Source organism: Gymnoscopelus microlampas, assembly GCF_963454915.1.
Source record: "Gymnoscopelus microlampas genome assembly, chromosome: 15".
Lineage (NCBI taxonomy): Eukaryota > Metazoa > Chordata > Actinopteri > Myctophiformes > Myctophidae > Gymnoscopelus > Gymnoscopelus microlampas.
In genome coordinates, this window is record NC_139952.1 from 36,760,819 (window position 1) to 36,785,159 (window position 24,341).

General features: G+C 43.1%; 1 protein-coding gene across 1 annotated transcript in view; it reads right to left on the minus strand.

The window, feature by feature from the left end:
* Positions 1-23,818, minus strand: part of LOC311062088 (protein MTSS 1-like) — a 77,571-nt gene extending 53,753 nt beyond the window's left edge. The window contains exons 1-3 of the mRNA XM_084080876.1: positions 23,354-23,818; positions 14,720-14,781; positions 9,501-9,574 (exon numbers count right to left, since the gene is read on the minus strand). Of these exons, the coding sequence (XP_083937002.1) occupies positions 9,501-9,574; positions 14,720-14,781; positions 23,354-23,425 (208 nt within the window). The 5' untranslated portion in view covers positions 23,426-23,818. The remainder of the gene's footprint in view (positions 1-9,500; positions 9,575-14,719; positions 14,782-23,353) is intronic.
* Positions 23,819-24,341: the final 523 nt, after the last annotated feature.

The following is a 24,341-nucleotide window of genomic DNA, read 5'->3' on the forward strand; positions in this document are numbered from 1 at the left end:
ATTTTATTGCTGGAATGGGCTATATCCTCTGTAGCAGAAGTTGGCTCACAGCACAGCTCATTTAGCATCTTAACCAGTTGTTTGAGAATATACAGTACATACATCCTGGTTTGCTTACACTGCCAATTGTGGCTGTGAAGTCCTCGGTTAAGGATATATTTGATAGCAAGTTAGCCAGCTACTGGGCAGACAGACATGTAGAGCTCAGGTTACCCCCTGGACCCTATGGTATGGTAACACATAGCTACGGGCGTAGGGGGAGGAGGGAGAGAGTGTGTGTGTTATCCAATTAGTTAGAATGAAAGAAAGAAAGAAAGAAACAAAAAAGAAAGAAACAAAGAAACAAAGAGTTGGTGCTTTTCATCGCATAGAACTGGCTCAACTTAATTGACTCTACTCGCCTTTTTTGGCCTTCCATTAGGCAAGCCTGGGACGTTTGTGGTATCCCCATCTTCGAGGTTCCTAGCGAGTTGAGGCGATACCAAAAGGTGACATGAAAACACAGTAGACTTCTCATCAGAGAGAACCACTGCTAGAGTCACTGCATTATGACAGACTTCCCTACAGCGCTGTGGTGGAATTCACGGTCAATCAGTAATTGGACATGAACAGGGTCAGAGGCACTACTTAGAAGGTGGTGGTGTTGGTGCTTTAATACATGGGTGGACAGGGGAGATGTACAATGGGTACACACAGGCCTGTGGTACAGTCGTTCTGCCACGAGCACAAGGATTCCGACCATATTAATAGTTATACTGTCATGTTACAAGGACAAGCTGTACCATAAACAATAGATATCAGGCCTAAGAGAGACATCTTGGCTCTCTGTGTATCATGCACAAAGATGAATAACACAAGATGAACAACATAATGTAGGACTGGAATAAAGGTTACATATAAACAACCACAATAGCATAACATCATTTCTTCCACACTGCATAGAAGCTCCCGATTACTGTTAAACTTCTAAACTAAACGTAAATGTGAAATGAATCAATATTGAGCAAATATGTCCTATATCTCACGTAAATCGTTATCCTAAACTGTTGTTGTTGAACTGTACCTGAAGGTTAAATAGAGGTAATTTCCAGACAGTTTTAGCATTAGTATTAGCTTCAACTTTAGCATTGTGTAGCACTCTCCTATGCAATGGGTTGGATGTCGCTGGCTCTGACGACCAGCTACACTACGGGGGTCCTATGTGAAATGGAAAACGAAGCTTGTCGAGTAAAGTTGAGCCTGTCCTATGCAATGGAAAAGCGCCAAATGACACCAGAGGGAGAAAAAAACATAACAGCCTGAGATAGAGCGAAGGAAAGGGAGAGAGTGAGACAGAAAGAGAGAGAGATAGACAGTCATTCCAGAGAGACGCCTAGGCTTTACTCCTCAGCCATGACTTAATTAGCCAATAGAAGGCCACTCAGCAGGCTCTAATGGAATAATTGATGACCTTGTGGTAAACAACTTGAACCAGAGATACTCCAGAAGAGAAATCTTTCTTTCTGACAAGCAGACGTTCCCTTAGGACCAGCAGGCATGGATGGATGTACGGTGCCGGAAAAAGGACTCTAGGTGTGAATGAAAAGGAAGGACTCTTTTTTTTATGATACGCCTATTCTGTCATTTTATAGGCTGTGGACAACACTGGTTACTGCATGTTTAGCCTATTGACTACAAGTTATTCAAAGGTGTATTTTACTATTTTCTACATTCCAAGACACCATTGGTCCATTGGATTCAGTATTTACAGTAATTCAACTTCAACTCGGGAGTGGGTGAAATCATTTTGTGAAAACGTCCTAAAACTACAGTAACATTGTTTTCTCAGAGTTCCATGTAGGAACTATTGAAATATCCTGTCGGCGCCAAGATTCCCAAGTATTGTGAGCCAAGTGTCACTGTGGATTTGGCACTCTTCATGTGGCAGCAATACTCTGCTGACAATATGCATGTTTGACTAATGCATTAGCACCCATGACAGGCATATCTAACTGACAAACAACTATTACCATCCTCTTATTTGGAAAACCACATAGAACTGGATAGAATGCAGAGACAGTAGGTGGACTAATGCAATAAAAGCCAGTGTTCTTGTGGTGGGCTGTCCCTTTCTCGTTTGCTTTTTAATACTTGGGCGCCAGCTGTACCGATTCCACTGCTGTCTCAAACTTGTGAACCCATCAATTTTGCAGACGATAAACATTCGCCTCTCTCAAGCTAGAGGCCACTGAGTTTTACCTTTTAATGACGTCATTGTTTCTCCTGAAGAAGCCAAACTAGCAAGTCACTCTTTCATGTTCCCAAGTGTGGATGTATTGAAAGATAATATTTCCTGCTGGTGTTGATACGGCAGATATGTGCTCACTCATCTGTGGTTAAGATTAGCTCATCCAATAAGGAGATGCCAAAAGATGCTATCTGTGTGGCGCCTTCTCTCTCACCCTCTCTCTCTCTATTTGTCCTTCTCTCCTTCATTCCTTCCTCTAGTCTAATGGGTAAGAGTGCTTCATGCAAGTATAAACAAGGTGTTCCGATGCTTCGTAGAGAACTTGAACTTTGGAGCGCCTCGTTATATTTCAACAAGGGATGTAACGAGTCACGCAACCCACTATTCGATATGATTCACAATGCTGGGTTCACGATCAGGTTGTGGTTAATGTATAACCCGTCGTACGATGGTGTCGCGCATCCAAAATAGCAGATCTACAAGCTCACAACGTGTTGACATGTTTAGAGCTTGTAGATCTGCTACTATATTTTCAGGCTTGGTCAGTTCTTGCTAGTAACGCTCATTTTTGTAGTCTTTTTGGCAACACCAGTGGTAGTGATCTGTTATAACTGCGATTCCCAGACGTCCGTTTCGAAATGAAACCGTCTTGCCAGAAGCACTGCTCCAAAACAAACGGCGTGCTTTTAGCTGCGGGGCCTCGTCTGCAGGCGGACATAACACTCCACCGGATCAAAAACAAACAGCATTTATTCACCGTCATAAATTGTACACAGTGAGTGCACACATTCATGCATGCATGCATGTGTGCCTGTGTGCGAGCGTGTGTACGCGTACGTGCGTGCGGTGAACACATTTATTTTTTATTTTTTAACTCACAGATTTGAAACGTCACATTTTGTATCAATGAACTGTCTCACGATGCGTCGTTACATCCCTAATTAGGATTTTTTTTATAAAAGCACTTAAAGGGACACCATCACAATTTCTCTATATCTCTACTGTATATGGTTGACCATATACTGACCAGACTTTGACTCTGATACCCCGTTCAAGTTGTACTGGAAGAAAAATCACACCCTGTGTGAAGGAAGCGGTGCCTTTGGGGGGGGCTTAACTCATTTCAGAAAATCTAATGTGAATGTGAAAACCAAAACCCTTACTTTCTGTTTTTTAGCCGCTACCTTTGGTGACCGTGACATCATCCTCGTTCGCTGTGTTTATGGCAGAATACTGATCTGAAATCAGCTTGATGTAAAGGTGGCCAAAGGACATACAGGGGCCTGCCAGGCCGAAGTTGTGAATTGTACGAACACATTCAGCGAAAGGCTGAAACAGGCTGAAAGGAAACTTTTCTCCCGTCCATATGGGTTGTATCGTCAATATTGTGGTTTATATAAACCACGATAACATAACAGTAACAGTTAACTCCAATTCTTAAAGACCTGTGTGTCTACATGTATGACTTTCTGTACGACTAGCAGTGTTCAGCACAAATGACTGCTGCAACACCCTCCCACCGTCTCCATATGCTGTAACACGGATGTGAAATGTCCAACCATCCTTTCATGAGATGGTGCGTCCTCCAGACTGTCTCACGGTAGCCAGGCCAATCGCAACAGTCATTGAAAACTAGACAAAATGAGCGGCTGTAACCTAAGAGGACCCACGCGGGGGGGGGGGCTTAAACTGTGCTAACCTCATACCATTTCCATATGCCAAACCCCCCCCCCCCCCCCCCCCCCCCACACACACACACACAACCGCAACTACAACCACCACATATTGGGAATATTTCAGCCTCCATGCAACATCTGGCCTATAAAGCGTTCTGAGTTATACTTGGGCTGTACGTGGGTGTCGCGCACTCACTGACAATAGCAGATCTACAACGCTCACACCGCATCACGCTGCGACCTGTTGTGAGCTTGTAGATCTAGCAGATCTAGTATAAATCTATAAATCAGGCTCAAGTCGTTTTATGGCCACTGCAGGCTACCCCTACGTTTTTACAACCAACAATTAGCCTGGCGATTTGATGTGGATGTTCCAATAGCACGTACGTAAACCCACCGGGAGGGGGATGTTATACTGTTAAAATACTGTTAAACTGAAGGTTTCTGAGCACATAACGTTCAGCTGAGACCTGAAGTGTATACTGTAGGTACTGCTGGTCCCAAGGTGAGTAACGTAACAGCCAGGAGGAGTGGATGGATACCAGTCCACGCCTGTGAAGAAGAACAGTTTCTTCCCTTCTGTACATACTTTCTTCTCTACCATCTCAACCGGCCATTATGCCCTTCTGTGGTTCTCTGCAGGGGTGCAACAGTTAATCAAACTAATTGAATCGATTATCAATAAAAACATAATCAATACTTTAATCAAATAAACAATTGATAATCAATCCCTATTTTGGCATTGTCATAATAGGTGAAAAGTAATTAAAAAAATCACACCCTGTGTGAAGAGAGTGGTGCCTTTGATGAGCCCCGTATTGATGTTGTCATCAATGTTTGTTTATTGGACATACACCCGGGCACACGGACACACAGACAAAGTCAGATATAGGAGTGGTTGGCACCACTCAAAAAAGAGTGAAGATAGCCATTCTACAAGCTCACAACGCGTCGCAGTGTGACGCCGTGGATGGATTCTCTCGGAATCCATACACAGATGAAGAGAGAGAGAGAGAGAGAGAGAGAGGGAGAGAGAGGGCAGGTTCAAAGGCATGGAGCGATTGGAAGTGACGGGCGTGAATTTGGGAGGAAGGTTTGGTGAGTAGAGAGACGCGTTGCACTGCAACGTGTTGTGAGCCTGCAGACTGGCTAGCGTCACTATATTGCATGACACCATCGTAACGATGAAGTACAAAATAATCGATTTGTTGCCTTTAAACAAATATTATTGGTATAAAAACGGGCACCTCTGGGGTATTTGATAAGATTCATCCAAAAGCCTAGTCTTCCCTCAACACCCATCCCCCCTTCCTTGATTCCTCTTCTACACTTTTATCCTCACTCACACACTCCTCTCTTCTCCTCTACCCGCCCCCCTCTCCTCCTACTGTTCTACATTTCTTCTATCTACTTCCACTCCTATCTTTTTTTGGCTTCTCCTTTCCCCTCTTCTGTTCTCTTCTCTTCCCTCTAATGTTAGCTTTCTCCTCTACCTCTCCTGTTCTCCTTTCATTCTTTTGTTCTTTTCTTTCCCTCCCTTCTCTCATCTGTTTGCACACTATGCTCCTCTCCTCTCCTCTCCTCTCCTCTCCTCTCCTCTCCTCTCCTCTCTCCAGCCAGGTTTCCGCTAGCTGACACACTGACAGCCTTCGCCGGCCCTTTAAGGACGGTATCCTCCCTGGCAGCAAGTTGCTATGGCAACCGCAGGCTGGCACAACAACAGCGCCAGGAAGAGGGAGAGTGGCCCACTGTAGCCTTCTGTCTGCAGTGGCTCTATGGGATACTGAGTGCAGGTGCCACGGGGTGTGTGTGGGTGTGTGTGTGTGTGTGTGTGTGTGTGTGTGTGTGTGTGTGTGTGTGTGTGTGTGTGTGTGTGTGTGTGTGTGTGTGTGTGTGTGTGTGTGTGTGTGTGTGTGTGTGTGTGTGTGTGTGTGTGTGTGTGTGTGTGTGTGTTTCATGTAGAGGAACGATGACTTAACGGGCCGAACATCCGTTTGATTAATATATTATGCAAACCACCTGCTGGTAGGTGGGTAGCATAATATATTATGGTAAAGGACTGCAATAGGCACAGAAATATAGCAGAAACAACAGGCAGGCAAATAGACACATACGAGTACAGTAGTATAGTCGATAGATAGATTAATACAGACAGACCGATAGATCGATTGATACTGTAATAAAGGGACAGAGCGATTTCCATCCTTGTTGCCATGAGGACCAGGCAGCAGGCTGCTGGACTGCCTGGACATGGCAGACACAGCAAATGGCCTCCATCCATTCCTCTCTTCCTCCGGCCCTCTTTTTTCCCTCCCTCCCTCCCTCTTCACCTCTATTCCTCCCCTCTCTCCAACCATCTATCCTCGTCGCATCCTTTTTCTTCCCTTTTCTCCATTTTTCCATTAATCTCAGCCCCACTCTTCCTCCCTCTCTCTACTCCCCTCATTCACCATCCCTTCCTCCCAAATTCACGGCCGTCACTTCCAATCGCTCCATCCCTTTTAGCTTGCTCTCTCTCTCTCTGTCTCTCTCTCTCTCTCTTCATCTGTGTATGGATTCCTAGAGAGGCTGATATCTATGGAAATGAGGCAGCTGGTGGAGTCGGTCAATGTGATACGGTAAAGCGGGTGGCGATATGCACACACAAGTTGAATTCTATTCTATGAATGGGGCCTTATCTCGCCGTACAGGAACACAGATAAGGAGACAGAGGCTCCTGATATGGCCACAGCGCTGTAGGTGTGGATGTGCGTGTTTGGGTTGCCTCAACACAGTGAACACACACACATGGTGTGAACGTTTATTTAGGTTTGCTTTGTTGTGCGTTCGTTGAACCAAGTAGACTTCTCCCCGCTTGCACTCTTTAGTTCCCAGTCATTTCCACAAGGCCCCTCTGAAAATAGTATATCCTGTTTTTTCGTAAATTGTCATCATATTACACAATCACACAAAACCATCAATATTAGCAGATACACAAGCTAGAAACGCGGCGCAAAGAGGCGTGTTTTGAGCTTGTAGATTCACTACTTTTGCTCATTTTGAATTTGAATCCTGAAAAGTAACAGTTTTGGACAATTTTCAACGTGCAACACTGTTGTACGACAAAGTATAAATCAGGCTTGAAGAGAATTGTAGACTTCTGCTAGAGAAACACCAACACCTAACTCATGGTTCAATGGACACTCTTGTAGAGATACCCGTCCCACCTAGCTAGAGATATATACTACAGATGTATACTGTATACTTCTCCCTACTACAGGTTAGCGTACGGCCATTAGACGGTAGTATTCTTTCTAGAATCACAGCGGTTGTCATTGCTCGGTTACCGTGGTCATAGTCACAGCGTAGGGGAAAGCCTGAGTTTCTTTTTGAGTGACGGCTGCATGACAGCTCTAAGGCAACTCTGGAACAATGGAGCTCACTTAAACACACACACACACACGCACACGCACACGCACACGCACACGCACACACACTTCATGACCTACTGTATACAGTACTGTACATGCACTTGTGTTGCGTTACTATAAGGATTTTCTGTTGACATACTGTCTGCTTTATGAAAGGGAATTCCTTAAGAAAACAGTCAAATGATTAAAAAAGGTACATACTGTTCAGTACACCACCACTGCTAAGCTCTTATAGTGTTTAAATACATCATCTGTTGGACCATTAGACAGCCGTTTAGAGACTGGACAGAGAAGAGAAGGACTGATTTTGAGGAAAGGTACAAGACTATGCTTAAGCAGGAAGCTGTTTGCACACGTGTGTGTGTGTGTGTGTGTGTGTGTGTGTGTGTGTGTGTGTGTGTGTGTGTGTGTGTGTGTGTGTGTGTGTGTACAGGACAGTTTAGAGGGACAGGTGTCCAAAACCCTGCCCTCTAATCACGATGGTTACCAAAGGAAGCCGATAATCACACACACACACACACACACACACACACACACACACACACACACACACACACACACACACACACACACACACACACACACACACACACACACACACACACACACACACACACACACACACACACACACACACACACACACACACACACACACCACTTGACTTACACAGCATATATTCAGCTTCACCACGACACATGGAAGCATGTGTTCATGTAAACATGCGTGTCAATTACAAAGTGACCCAGAGGCCCAACTGTTGCCACAATTACTGTTGACATTCAGATGACCAGCGATGTGGTTGACCACACACACACACACACACACACACACACACACACACACACACACACACACACACACACACACACACACACACACACACACACACACACACACACACACACCATAGTAACACACAGTAACAGGTGCTACCAATCACTGAGGGTGGATCTTAATAGTAATAGTAATTGAAATTATTAACTATTGGTAACAAAGATAGGTCTTGGTGTCTGTAAAGGTTTTTACCTCAGCACACACTGCAACACATTGCGATGCGTTATGAGCTTATAGATCGGCTATTTTCACTATTTGTCGTACAACAAAGTATGCAGGGCTACAGTGATTAACAGTACACCTCAATGAGTAAGAGGTGTTAATAGTAACTATTACAAAGTTACATGAACAGATCATAAAGGGCCTATTTCACCTTTTAAGGATAACGTTAGTTTCTAGGGTGAAAACAGTCTACCTGCCTTTCAACCCTAGTATTAGTCACAGTATTATAACAAAAACTGACTGCAGGGACCAGAAGAATGTGCAGCTTGATTGCTTCTGACAGGCCTTCATCTCCATGATCAGCCTCATCATCGCCATCACCACCCACCTATCATCTAGCCCCATTAGCTATGAGGACATTTCAAAGGACACACACACACAAAGCGTGTACACACATGCACACAATCACTGACACACCCTAATAAAACTTACCTACCACTGCTGGTTTAAATTCACTGACAGCTTGTCAGGATAGAGTATTCCCTCAGGCCATTGTATAACTATCATGATGACGTGCACACGTCACACACACACTAATCTCTCAAGAACAGATTCCGACCTGCGGTGGAATCTGTCGGAGCGGTTCGTCCTAACCAGTGCGCATTGGCTAAAAGTGGGCGTGCCTTCAGATCAGGAAGTGGGCCGCGCTTTACCCAATCAAATGTAGTGGGCGGGATTCACGTGTCCATCCACCATGATCCACCCTCCCCCCCTCGAAACTAGCCGAAACTAATTTAACAATAGCGTCCTCGGAGCGGACAAAACCACGGAAAGATATTCACATTTTAAATTACTCTTTCATCATAGAAACAAGTGGGCTTATAACCAAAACCATCCATGTTCTCTGGGAGAAGTGGTGTTAGTGTTCCGTGTAGAAATATTGTTAGTGGGAATGAAAACATGGTCGCACCAACCGGAAGTGATGCGCTATAGGCAGACATGAAACCGGTGTTTCCCTGCGCTCTAGTCTAACATTATACTCCTGCCAGACTCCACAGAATATCAGAAAAGCAGAGGTCGCTGTTTTTCATTTTCTGTGGGGTCTGGCTACGCGAGACTACACACACACACACACACACACACACACACACACACACACACACACACGTCTCTCCTCCCCCATCGTACCTCTGCTGTTATTAGCCAGGTCAGCCACCTTCTGAAAGGCGTCCAGGAAGGCTGCCACCGCGACAACCGTCGTCCTGGAGAAACAGAAAAAGAACAAGAGCTGCTAAACGACAAAGTACTGGCGGCATCATAACATACAACAGGTTCGTAATCATAACAGAGCTATTTTAAATATTCACTGCATGTGAAGAAAATCTGTATTTCCTGTCATTCAGTGACCCCTTCACCTCTCCATCATCACCATAAAGACCCCAAGGAGGGATGGAAAGCGGTGATGACTCCAATCCTGGGTCCATCAAATTTATAACGATTATTCCCTAAAGATTTTTACAGCTGTTTTTCGAGGGGCTGACAACCAAAGTTGTATTGTTTTACATTTAAATAAAGGCATGACAATGCTGATATTCTAGAATCAGAATCATCTTCATTATCACGTCACAGGTTTACAGGTGTACGAAGTAGGTGAAGATTGTTTTTTTAGAGTGCGCTCATTTGTAGTTTTCGTGAGAAGAGAGATAGGCATACGGTAGAGCAGGAGAGGTAAGAAGAAAAACGAAAACGGGTCAAATAATCAAAGACATACAGACAGCGTGTGAAGTAGCAGGTCATGTATGATGTTTAGTACATTTGCATGGTATGCAGGTGAGTGCATGTCCTTTTTAGGAACATTAGCATCATATCCATGTGCATACAGTACAATCGTCAAGTAAAATGTTAATAATCGTGACAGCCCTATGCATAGCATTGCTGCTACCTTCTGCTACTTGCTGCTTCTTTCTTTAATCTCGCTTCAGGGCAGCATATTATGTACAGTATGCACCTGCATTATTTGTCGCTCAAATAATTGCGATTAACGATTTAATTGCGTTTCTGTCGTTTACATTATGAATAAAAATTACATTTCTGTTTGGCTTTTAGGCTTCGTAAAAAAACGGTGCACAGAGCACATATGACAAATAAGGCGATTATGTCATAATTATGGCCTAGCTATGCATGCAGTTCATACTTTGACATGTCTGCTATGTGTAGGTACCTGTGATGTATTAAACATCTTGTGGTATACAGCGGCAGTGCCAAAATGGACCTTCTGCTCCAAGGTCACAGAGCCCTCACTGACGTTGTAATCCGGATTTCAATGAGCGGCCTTTTAATCTGGATTATCATTATTCACACTCAACTAACTCCCCCAAAACACCTACTTCCACTGATTAACACCCAGGCACAAGTCCATTAGTAAATTGTCATGAAAGGGTTTTCAAACTGTGCTTGCAATGTGCACCTACGCTGTGAAATCCTTAAGTGTTCATTTAACCCATTAAGACTTGGAAATGTATCATTTTTAGATTTGAGCTCAAAAGCATTATTTTACACTTTGGGCTATTTTTTTTAAATCGTGAAAATGTGTGCAAATCTTTGAATATAAATACTTTTAAAGCGAACATTTTTAACTCAAATCTTTGCTTCTGGGTGTAACAAAATATTTTGATGGGGGTCCGCGGCCAAATACATATCATTTTGGGGGTCCTTGACATGAAAAAGATTGAGCAACACTGATATAGAAACATAGGTTTTTTCAGAATACTGAGATTTAGGAGACATGTAGAATCGGCTTCAGGTCTCAATGGGTTAACTCTGTGATTGTTCACATGGAACCAAATGGACCCCTAAGTGCCTCTTTGGTTCCATTATTGCAATCTCTGAGTTATAAATGGACGAATTAACACTGAGGATTTTACTGTGCAGAATCAATAGAATTGGAAATCAAACTGAATTGAATGGCACTACAGTAGCTATTTCTCCAGTCTTTTTTTGACAGATTTTGCTTTAATCAGTGAACACAGGTCAGCCAGTGTGTGACATGAGACATTATGAACAATAAAACATGATGAGCCCAGAGGGAGGTTGCTTCAAATGTAATAATAACTGGGACAGATGCACAAGGAAAAAAATATTATTTTTTAATTATTCATGTATTCCTATTAGAAGAAAATCAAAGTAGAGGGCACTGGAGCAACAGACACGACCACAGTGCGCAATAAAGAAAGTGTGTTACTTTAACTCTGACGGGTCAATTTGTACGCTTTCAGGTTTAAATTAACACTCTCGACATTACTGTGCAGAAGAGAATAGTTCAAAAGGGACGGCGGCATATACTCTATGGGGAGACACGATACAAATGATGAAAGGAAGGCAGCAAAATGTGAACGAATACAAGTAAAGTGACATGAAACCTTGGAACCCGGTGAAGGACACCACACTGGAAGACTGATGTTTCGAACCGAAAGCAGACAATCTATGATATCAGAAACTGTAGATAAGATAGATTGATAAAGATAGATAGATTAGACAGACAGTCCAAGCTGGGTCTAAATCTGGCTTTAGATAAGAGTATGGCAGTGGCGTGGGAGAGACCCCACATGAGCCATTCGCTGCCATTTCCATTCAATCAGTTCAGGAGGTGATGTGTGTTTGAGATCCTTCTCCAATAATCAGGGAAAAAGACTTCTGATAATTTGCCAATAATAGAAGACAAGGGCCGTGCTGGAATGCTGACAGCATAGTGCATCATTTAGTTAAGCCATCATGAGTCTAGGCCTGTCACAATTATTACATAATCGTCTAATCGCAATTATTTGAGATAATCGCAATTATTTTTGCATAATCGACATTATCGTTTCCATGTTGAAAAATGTTCACACATTTTCAAATATATAAAAAAAGCAGAAATAGCAGATCTACAAGCTATTTTTACATGTATAAAATTATTAAATATGTCAATCATTTCTTTGTATATTTAAGTTATTTTTCATATCTGCCCTGTGCAAATTTTGATTAATAAGCCGAAAAGGCATTAAGAATTGTTTTATTTATTCATATGTTCCAATGTTCAATGCCAAACACACAACTAAATCGTTAATCGCAATTATTTGAGTGACAATTAATCGTCAATTTGTCAATTTGTAATCGTGACAGCCCTACAAGAGTCTGTCACATAATTGAAAAATCCTCGGTTGGATTCTGGCTGGACAATACCACTAACAATGAGCAATATGAACGTATTATGAACCACGTAAACCCCATATGTTTGAGTGGAGTGTCTTTTCCGTTTTCTGTTATTGTGGGGAAAGCTTTTGCTGAAAATAGCCGAACGAGCTTGTCGATCTGCTATTATCAGCGAAAGCTTTCCCCACAATACGAATGCTGGGTTTAAGTGGTTAAAGGGATATTTACCTTTCATGTTTGAAAGTGAAATATCCCTTTAAGCCTGGATAAAGTGTCCACACTGATTAACTGGGTACAACTCAATGAGAAAGAGGCATAACATGTACTGTAACTATACAAAGTTGCATGCAACAATTATAATGGACCTATTATTTTCTCCTTAAAAAGAGGAGGAAGAAGAGATGTGTTTTTAATCAGCTTTGACCCTGTGTGACCTGCGTCCCTGCGTTAGATCCTCATGGGGCTCCATGTTGATCCAAGGCTCTGATAACGACTTTATGGACCAATCATTAATCTCACACAGTCAGGCAAGGTTAATTGACTCGTGCCCACCGTGTGTGTGTGTGTGTGTGTGTGTGTGTGTGTGTGTGTGTGTGTCTGTGTGTGTGTGTGTGTGTGTGTGTGTGTGTGTGTGTGTGTGTGTGTGTGTGTGTGTGTGTGTGTGTGTGTGTGTGTTTGTATGGGCAGGTGGGGCTGGGTGGTGGGCTGCATACTAGGTGTGTGTGTGTGTGTGTGTGTGTGTGTGTGTGTGTGTGTGTGTGTGTGTGTGTGTGTGTGTGTGTGTGTGTGTGTGTGTGTGTGTGTGTGTGTGTGTGTGCATGCACACGTTGGTGTGTGCGTGCGTGCATGGCATGCGTGGTGTGAGCAGGTGCCCCACCTGCTCACACGCATCGGTGGCTGGCTGCATACTAGGTGTGTGTGCATGCAAGCGTGTGTACATGCGTGCCTGTGTGTGTGTGTGTGTGTGTGTGTGTGTGTGTGTGTGTGTGTGTGTGTGTGTGTGTGTGTGTGTGTGTGTGCAGTTGGCGCTGGGTGTCTGGCTGAATACTAGGGGTGTGTGTGTATGGCTGCATAGGTGGTCGGTTGAAAGAGGGAGTGAGCGCAAGTGTACATTCATTCATTCATTCATAGGAGGGGTTCCATGTGTGTTTGTGAATATGCACGCATGAGCATGTGTAAATGTACATCTCTAAGTATGTGCATGTGCGTCTATACTGCCTGCCTATGCGACCATATGTGCGACCTTCAGCATGTGTGTGTGTGTGTGTGTGTGTGTGTGTGTGTGTGTGTGTGTGTGTGTGTGTGTGTGTGTGTGTGTGTGTGTGTGTGTGTGTGTGTGTGTGTAAACTGTGCATGTGTGTGTGACTACAAACTGTGTGACAGCAGAGCAGTGGAGCAGAGAGCTGGCGACAGGACCAGAGGAGAGTCTGACATTTATACACTTAATGAGGTAGACTGATTGGATTTTCATCAGCCTGGGTTATGATATATTGTGTGTGTGTGTGTGCATGTGCGTGTGTATTTCTACAGTTTTAAGGAATGGATCACCTCATGAGGATGGAAAGATGAGCCAACGCCTATAGGTGAGGACCATGACCATTAACCTTAACCTTAAGCTATAAGGTTTAGGGTTAAGGTTAGGGTCACGGTAAAGAGGTTATGGTTATGGGGTCATGCATGTGCGACGTTTGTGTGCTTGTGCGCGCATGTGCGTGTGCGTGTGTGTGTGCGCACGTGTGTGAGTGTGTGTGCGTGGTTATCCATTGCTGTCAGGTGTGACGTGCACATGCACACAGGCATTCATACAAACGGTGCACATTTCCCAAGCCATGTGGCCCATAGGGCAGCAGCTCTATGGGCTCTCTTGTTTCAGTAGCGGGAGGCAGCTTGATGTACAGTGGACACTCTAACCACAAGGCCACTGAGCTGGTTCAGTAGGTTAGTACTTCAAAGGAAACTTAGCTATATACGCACATCGACTAGTGGGTGCTGGGCTAAAGAGGCTTCAGTTCAAAAACGTAGAGCCCGCACAGGTAAAAGGTACTTCTTTATTATTATTTTTTGTAATAAAGATAGTACCTTTTACCTGCTTTGGTGTGCAGGCTCTACCTTTTTGATCGGTAGGTTAGTACACTAAAATAGCAGTATGTTAGGGTTAGGTAATTCAGTCAATTCTCAACCAAGAAAAGACAAACGTGTCAGTGTGTGTTTGTTACCTGAGCTGTGACTGTAACTTGCCAGCCTTGCTGATGAAATCATCCCACACTGGGTAACTGCCCTGAAGAGGAAAAAAAGGAGACAAAATGTCAAGACATATCCAGATATCAAACCTAATGTCATCCAAATCTTAACTCAACCAGTACTCCACTCAAACAGTAGACTATTAAATATTTTCACCAGGATTCATGGAAAGGAAAAAAAAGAGAAAGTGTTTGGGTAGTATTTTAATCCATTAAAAAAAGATTGTTTTGGATAATTGCAAACTCAACTGCAATAAAACAAAAATACCAACAAAAAACATGTAGCACACACACAATGTAGGCTATCGTGGACGTAGAGTACCTCAGGCTCCATGACCAGATACAAACTCAACATGAGACAGAGACTCACAGCAGTGGACCACCACCCAGACATGCAAAGAGGCAGGTCAATAACAGAGAATCCATAAACTCCACCCACCCAAGCTCTGCTGGTCTGGGCAGACTAAACAAGCACCCCCAAGCCAAGGCATGAATACCCTTTAAATCCACTGCCTGGGTTCAACGTAAGGGAGAATCAAAACAAGACACAGAGTCTAATAAATGGCATGGCTACTGTAGGTGAGCAGTTTGTGAACGACGCAACCATATTGGAACTGAGTAGTGTGATTGGTGAGGTGAGCTGTGATTGGTGTAGCTGTGACCGCTGAGTTGTGTGGTTTGTGGTGATCTACATTTGTGGGAAATGTGATAGGTGTAGCAACGTTATTTGAGTTTGCCGTCTACTTTTGTGGGGACATACACATGGTCCACATTTATGTGTACATACTTTACATACATATGATACATACATACATTACATACATACTAGCCTGGAAACCAGATGAATCTGCGAGTGCAAAAAGTATATATAGCCCTCGGCAGATTTGGTCTGGCCCCGCTCGGTTGGATTTCCCTGCCCCCGAAGTTGTGGGGCACCAATCAAGGCCCAGTATGCAAATATGGGGCAGGTTTATCACCAGAGGCATTTTTTTTATTCGCCCCTTGGAAATGCAGGTTCCACACAGATTCCACACTAATATCTACGCAGCGATATTAGTATGGCCACGCCAGCCTACATACATACAGACCAATCCTGTTACAGACGGCTGGCCCATTCGACACCATACGTAGAAAAAGCACTGCATGGCAGTCATGAAAATGTGCTGAAAAAGTAGGATACATTGAGCTAGCCTGGAAACCAGACGAATCTGCCATAGCAACAAAAACAAAAAATCTGGGCAGTGGGCACAGTGCGCAGATTGGTCTGGCACTCCTCGGTTTGAATGACATTTCGCTCACCCCACAGTTGTGGGTGACCAATCAGAGCCCACTATTCAAAGTGGGAAATGTTCTGCTGTGATGTTTGAATCTGTTTGTAACCGCCCCTTGGAAATGAATCTTCCACACCGAAGTTCCAGACTAATATCTACGCAGTGATATTAGTCTAGCCATGGCAGACTAACATTGAGCAGCTACAGTCATGTTCAGAGACTGGAGAAATTGGGATGGGACTTGAATTGTTACACCCTTGATGCTAATTTTATTTCCACTGCAACGAAGACAATGAGAAGAGACAAAGTCATTGTCTAGGCTGAGGATTCTTTTCTTTTAATAACTTACTATTGGTTGCTTGTAAAGTAGGTTAGGTTATACATTAATTAAAGCTGCAATCCGTAACTTTCATGTCCACCCTGGGATTCGTCGTGGAATTCTGGATCAATCAGTAATTGATGAGGCAATAGGAGTCGAGACAATGGACTGATGGTTATGCTTTAATTTACATGATATCATGGGGAGAAGTACGCTAGACACAGTCTGACATAGAACGGTGGTAAGGTAGTTCTGCCAACGAGCACAGTTATACTTAACACCATAGTTATACCAGCTGCTACAAGGACAAGCTGAACCATAACAGACAGGCTGTAACAAAAACAATAGCTATCAGGCCTAACGGAGACATCTTGGCCCCTACAAGCTACTAAATATCATGTCATGTCATAATGTATTATGCAAGTACTATAAGTGATGAAAATATAAAGGTTAGATATAAACAACCATAATAACAATACAGTATTATGTATAATTCTTCCTCAAATCCGAAACCAACACTTCTGTTGAGCTATAATGAAGAGATCCTAATGTTTTTTTTCCCCCCACTAAAAGAAGTTACGGAGTGCAGCTTTACAGACACTTCAACAGGACATTATTACAGCATGCAGTAGAGACTGAAACTGGGACTTCTTTTCTGTCATGAAGCGGTCACTCTGACCACCAGGCAATCATGTTGGCTAAACTCACACAGCTATTAAGGAGAATAGCTGGCTTGCATGTTCACCTTGCAACAAAACTATTGCCCAATTAAAGAGAGCTGAAATACTGGCGAGGTCGTTAGGAAATGTGGGCCAGGTTGCCGGGACAATGGGAGAATGAATGGAGGGGCTAACTCTTCTTTGGAAATGTTAAGAGCTGTTAGGCTAATAGTGCAAAGTAGGCTAAAGGCTGCTGAGGTCATTGGTGAATATGGACACCAGCTGCACTGTTGTCTTCGTTTAGTTGAGCCACTGTGAAGCAGAGAGTGTGAAGGTATTGAAATAAAGGCTTTCTATTTCTATCAAGATTCATCATGCCGGCTTGTGTGGTCATTTTTGTCAAAATTCTTTGTTTGCCATGGACATACAAATATTGCCAGAAACAGAGCTATAGCCCTAAATGTATACTACTAGTACTGTGGTCCTCGAAGTGGGTTGAGGGGACCTTTGGAGTTCCTTGAGGGTGGTCCAAAATGGACCATTATAGGTCTGTAACTCTTTGAGTTATGAGGGTCCTTGAAAAATAAGAAAGGTTTGAGAACCACTGTACTGGCGGACTCCTAATGTGCCATAGTGTCATGGTAAATCAGAGTCATACATATTCTGAAGAAAATCTGGAGACTGACATTCAGTAATTGGGTCTTATGATCAAAATAAGAACATTATAATGTTATGTAAAAACGAAATCTAATATTTGACAGATACGACAAGTCTTCCACGGATACATTGTCCTTGTATGGTCATATTGATGACCCCTGCTATCTATCTGTCACTCTGTATGTCACAGTGCATTTCTCCACCAGAGGTTTACAGTTTGTTTCCTTGCTAATCTTTGTTTTTTTGTATTTTCCAGAAAGGACAAGTGGGTTAATTTGATTATTGAGGTCAAAGCGGGCACAGATCCCAATAAGTGTGTGGGACTCTTGACGGAACAGACAAAACAAAAGAGTTTCAGAATTCAACTCAACGAAGCGCATAAGAAAACCTAGTATACTGTATGTGCCTTATTAAGTCATTACAAACCTCACAAAAGGTCCAGTCAAACCTGGGCTTTAACTGCTATTAATTAACAAAACCGAGGAAATAGATACAAGTAGCAAAATATCACCGATTGACCCATGGATTTAATACACTAACATTTGTATCATCAATGGCCAGATGATAAATTCAGGGCACATTTTTGTGTCCTGGAAATATAATAGATCACAGAGTGTAGGTAGGTTAAAGTAAAAGATATATAAACAAGAGGATACATTGTGTTTTAAAGGAGAGGAGGCTAAATGTAACTGTGGGGCAAATGGTGAGCCAAGAACATAAAATGTTATCATCATCACAAACAACCTGAGATAAAGACGACCGACAGCCACATCTGTGATAAAAAATGCACAGGTATTATTCAGTGGTGCAGACATTGGATCGTAAAGGACCAGTGGGCTGAATGGTACTGCTGCTGCTGCTGCCTCTGGTTGCCACGGTTACAATTTATGTCCTGCGTGATTGATAGCTGCAATAGCCCTGCCCTCACGCTTGTGTGTGTGTGTGTGTGTGTGTGTGTGTGTGTGTGTGTGTGTGTGTGTGTGTGTGTGTGTGTGTGTGTGAGAGAGAGAGAGAGAGAGAATGAGAGAGCCTAAGGGAAAGAGAGAGATCTGTGTGGCCTGTACAACTACAAATTAATATATATGAGGGAAAGTGTGTATGGCAAATGTATAGAGGGAAGAAGAAAGAGAGTGTGTGTGTGTGTGTGTGTTTGTAAAGTAGGCTACGTGAGAAACAGTAAGGAAAGCAAAGCAGAATGCATGATTGCAGGTGTGTGTGTGCATGTGTGTTTTCATGCACGCACGTGTGACGTCTGTCCTCTCAACACCCTTCCCCTCCCTTTTTTATTTTTTTTGTCCCTCCACTTCAGCGTTACCATAGCGACGGTAACCAAGCAGTGACGCTGGGCATCACTCTCTCAGCTCGGAACGGAATGGAACGGAACAGAATGGAATACCAGAGACGGAGAGGGGAAAGTGCATTAGCCCGGCACAGACGCATCAACCAGTCTAAAAACACTGCTCCTACTGGCAACACAGTTTCACAATTATGATGTATCACTCCAGTCTGGAAAAAGTGACTAGCAAAGATGGATTTTTTTAATGATCACCCATTTTGTCCAATTAGTCCTCACACTAAAAAAGGGACCCACAGTGTATAAATACAGAACTGCACAAAATATAACATCGTTCCTTGTCATCATCTCTATACAGTCCTAAACCATCTCATTTTGCAGACGTTTACCATGTTTACTGCACCAACACGCCTTAATATGACACTGACCCATTTGGCCACGGCACTAAAGCTACATTACCATGGCCCACGTTGTGCACGTGCTCCGTCTGATGCGTCCATGTAATCTCCCCACTCACTGCTGCACACAGACACAACAAGCACAAACCAGATGAGGATTATTTTGGCCCTGATATGATTACAGTAATGGCATGATCAGTTAGGCTGAACGTTGATTAGTGTTCAGTCCATAGCACAGTCAGTGGCATTCCCTTAGATACACCCACATTGCCTTTCGGTAAGAACACTGTTAACTGGGGGCATGGAATTGATACTGAATCAAACCAGTAGTTGAGAATTCCTAGTGCTGTACTGTGTGGCACTTGTGTTACTTGAACCACACTCAGGCCTAATACAGGACAGTACAGATACTGTACCAGAACCACACAGTGATGAAAGGCAAGTAGTAGAGAGGGACATAGATAGTTGCATTTGTGAACACGGTCTCCGTCTCTCCACTTTACCTAGCAATTTCACAGCATCCCTTCCATAGCATTGCTACAGCATGGTGCTAATACTGATTTGGATACAGCATGGAACTGTAGTACCATAAGACAGTACTGATGTTTTACCATACACATAATAGAACCAATAGGGTTACAGCTGCTAACTGTATGTAACGCCAGAAGGCCCAGTTCAGCACTGATCATGACATGTCATGTACCACTACCATAGTAAAACATAATGCTGATTAGGCCCATTTTAGACCTCAGTAATGATGAGTCTACTACACGTATCTTAGTATTCCTAATCCTTACCCAGTATTGGTCTAATACAGATAGATACAGCACCAGTCACAGTGCTGTGCTGTGCTGTGCTGTGCTGACTGCACCATACTTGGCTAGAACAGGCATAGTATGGATGCTGCACCTATATTCTAGAATGGTTGGGGTGGGGGGGGGATATATATTTGATGCAGTGGAACAACTATAAAGTGTTCTTCAAAGTCAGAAGTGAATGTCAGATTTCACACCAGCATAAAGTACGTCATGGTGTTTGAGTAGTTCTCTTCTTCCAAGAAAAACAGCATGCTGATCAGTTCCACTTAAATGGATCAACAGTAATCTTGTCTGCTGCAAGAATAAACACACACATACTGTTCATACTGTATTTACACACACAAATGCATGGAGACCCACACATAGTGTACACAGCTCATTAACTTTAAACACAAATACTGGCTGTAGCGATTAGGCACACATGTATGTACAAGTTACTCACACGCAACACACGTAACCCTCACATCAACTTCCCACACATACAGACAGACAGACAACCCCCACCTACACATGGACAATGTTGACATGAAGCAGTAGCCAAGAGTCTGTCTCATTCACAGAGTTACAGCCCTCCACCTTCACCAGCACACACCAACTCATTATGCTAAGCAGAGAAAGCTGTCTGCGAGCCACGTCTATGAATAAAACATTACACTACGATTAGCCGTAAACCACAGCATTCATATTAAGGAACTTTAAGCCACTTTCACCCTCCTGTAATTTAGTAATAGCCTATGTCGGAGTCAGGACTGTCTGCTATCCAAGTTTATGAATAAAACATTAAGCTACAATATTCATATTCACATGTGTACCATTAGCCCCAGTGTTTTGGTGGCCAAGCCACCTGTACGTCTATAAATCCTGTTAAACAAGAAGATACTTTAAGTTTAACGCATCAAAACTCTCGAGCAAAAGGCAATTGGAAATGTTTCTACATTATTACTACCAAATACTGTTGTGTAGAGTTTCCTACATTCCCTGAACATAATAGCACTTAGGCTATAAGAAAAGTCAAATTGTTATACTGTAGTATTCTATTCCTTTTTCTAGTTACTTTGAATTTACCTATATGTGTAAAAGACACATTTGTTAATAAGACACGATAAGACTGCATTACATTGTGAGCTACAGCATTCATATGAAGGAAATGTATTCTGCAGCAGCCAAGAATTGAAAAATCTGTTATGCTATTGCCAGTTATTACACTATCGGCTCCTACAGTATCTCTTGTCGGTAGTGGCATGCCTTCGTCGGGCATCGTTCGGCCTACTGTAGACTATATAGCTTGAGGAACCGAATATAACAGAGCACCACTTCTCTGTAATAAACCTAGCATTCAAAGTATTAATTGCCCGACATTTAAGCTTGGGCAATTTCCTTGAGGGCTGAAGTGCCTATCAGCAATTTGTATGAATTAAACATCACTATAGGAATAATCATCTTTCCTCTGGCTATATTGATAATATAAATGTCCCCATTACATCTAGAGATGTACAGACACCATTTGTTCCTTCCCGATACCGATACCCATAACTTGCATATCGGTCGATACAGAATACCGATCCGATACCAGCGTGTAATTTAAAAGAAATCTAGGACAGTGGTTCTCAAAGTGGGGTCCAGACTCCAGGGACTCTCTGGGTTCCTTGAGGGGTTCCAAAACGACCTTTCAGGTCTGTAACTCCGAGAGTGTACAAATGGAACAAAATGCACCAGTAAATAAAAGGTTTGAGAACCACTGATCTAGGAATAAATCAAAAATCAAAAATATATAAAACATTAGTGCAACATCAACTGAAGCATTCAAAATGCATAATAATTGATCACTCCTGTAAATGAGATATCATCATGTGATACATTATGTGGTATGGGAATGGCATAGCTCTGGTTTATAGCATAGGAATGGCATAGCAGCAGTATTTTAGGCAGTATCGGCAGCTTTTCCGATACTAGTATCGCTGTATCGGAAAAACTCAAATTAAATCATCATCCACACACAGCCATTAAAAAAACCTTGATCACACATGGCCAAAATATAAAAAAATATAAATACACCTGATATCTTAATAGGCTCTGATTGGCTACAGAGAGAGAGAGAGAAGAGGAGCCCAGCCACTCCAAAGATAACCAGCACACCTGTCAGAAAACCACCTGTTATGACGTCACAGAGCTCTTTCAGAAACAAGTGCATAGCGTGCGTGCTAGCGTGCGTGCGCGTGCGTGTGGTATTATCCATGGGTGTCAAAGTGCAACGCGCGCGCGCAGCAGCGCACACACTCGCGCACGCGCACCCATACTAGGTCAGTAGGTTGGGATTAGCACACGTACACACAACCACTAAAATAGCACGTTTGTTATTATCCACACATTCTTTTTTTTTTGGGGGGGGGGGGACATTCATTCCTTAACAAAGGAATCGAGAAGAAATCTACCAGATCACACAAACCACCACAAAAATCATATAGCCTTATAGATATGTTATTATTAATCCTATGTTAAAAACCTATAGCATAAGGTTAAAATCATTGACCAAAATTGTCTAATGATATAAGAAAGAGGCAAACGTTGTGAAAATAGCAGATCTACAAGCTCACAACGCGGGCTTGTAGATCTGCTATTTTCACAATGTGTATCTATAGATAAATAAACTCCTAGATGTATTTCTAGATCCTAGATTTATCTATCCGAGTCAAACAAAATGAAAAGGTTGAGAACCACTGGTATACATAATGGGGTGATGGAGCTCCAGGCGTTGTGGTCCAGCCAGGAGAATAGAGATAAAGCCGTCTAGTTGTCAATGGAACAGAACACAGTAACACACCCACCTCTCCGCAGTATAACACGCACAATTAGGCCTAGAAACAACCTATAGAGACACCACGAGCCCCGGAGCCTCTCTCTCTCCCTCTCATTATAACATTAATTAGGCATAGAGACAGACATCTACACTTATCGTCTATTATGAAGGATAATGACTGGCTGCTATGGCTTTTCTTATGCGCATAACAACCGCAGGAGACAAATGATATTGTAACGCATGTTGTCGCGGTGTGTCGCCCCAGGTATAATAGTCCCAATGGCAGGGACACATGCAGCATGGCTTTATTGCGCACACACACAATAAGAGGTTCATTTCAGTTCATAATACATAGGCTAATTAAGACATAATAATTCATATTTAGGTTCTTTTTTACCTTCATATCCCCTATTACTGTCTGGAACAGTCCTCCCAGCGCGCTGCATTCTCTTTCCATCACAGTCTCCATTATCTATTATCACCACGGCTGTTTCTCTTTGATTTACAAGTAGATTTCAGATGGTATTTTGTAGTCCATGAATAGAGGGCTAAAGCAACTTGGGTCTCGAACCCCCCCGGGGTTCTCCGGGAGCACCGCAGCGGGCTCTCCTCTCCGTTCACCACGGCCGATCACCAGAGCTCCTCCGGCGGGCGATAGAAAGCAAAACACCGATTGAATTACAACAAGCCAACGTTAGTTTCCACCCGCTGCCGGTGAATCCCATGTTTCCAGACTGTAAAACATCCTGAAGAAAGAACGTACTAGTGTGTGAGAAGAACACCGGTATATCCTTGAAAGCTTGAAGCTTTTTTAGGAGGAGAATATAATTTTCTGCACGCTATTCTATCACGACATAGTGGTCGGTGCTTATGAAGTTTAGGAGCTACAGAGACAGCTGACGTGATTCTGCTGCCCAGTGTGTCAGTGTTGCCAGGTTTTTGGTTTTGCGGGAGAAATAAGCAACCAGGTCTGGTCTATGGCACAAAATATTTTCAGATGGGCGGGGAGTCTGAGGACAAATAGACCTATTCATTTGCGGGGTCCACTCCTTGAGTGGAACCACCGGTTTAAACAACATCAGGAACATGGCCAATTAAGCAACTACACTTTAGAAACAAGCCCTCCAAAAAACAACCTTCAACTACCAATATTTACAAGCGACTTTACAGGAAGAACAAGCCCAAAGTCGCTTATAACAAGCAGAGTTAGCAGACATGGCAACACTGGCCAGTGTGCGTCTCCGTGTGTGTAAAACGCGTGAACGCGCGACCGTCAGCGGCTCAGCTCAGTGCGCGTCCCCGTGGCCCCGCCTTGAGCTACTGTGTCTTTTATTATGGCAATAAAGCATCTTAATGAAATGGAACATGATCGGTGTTGCTGAATT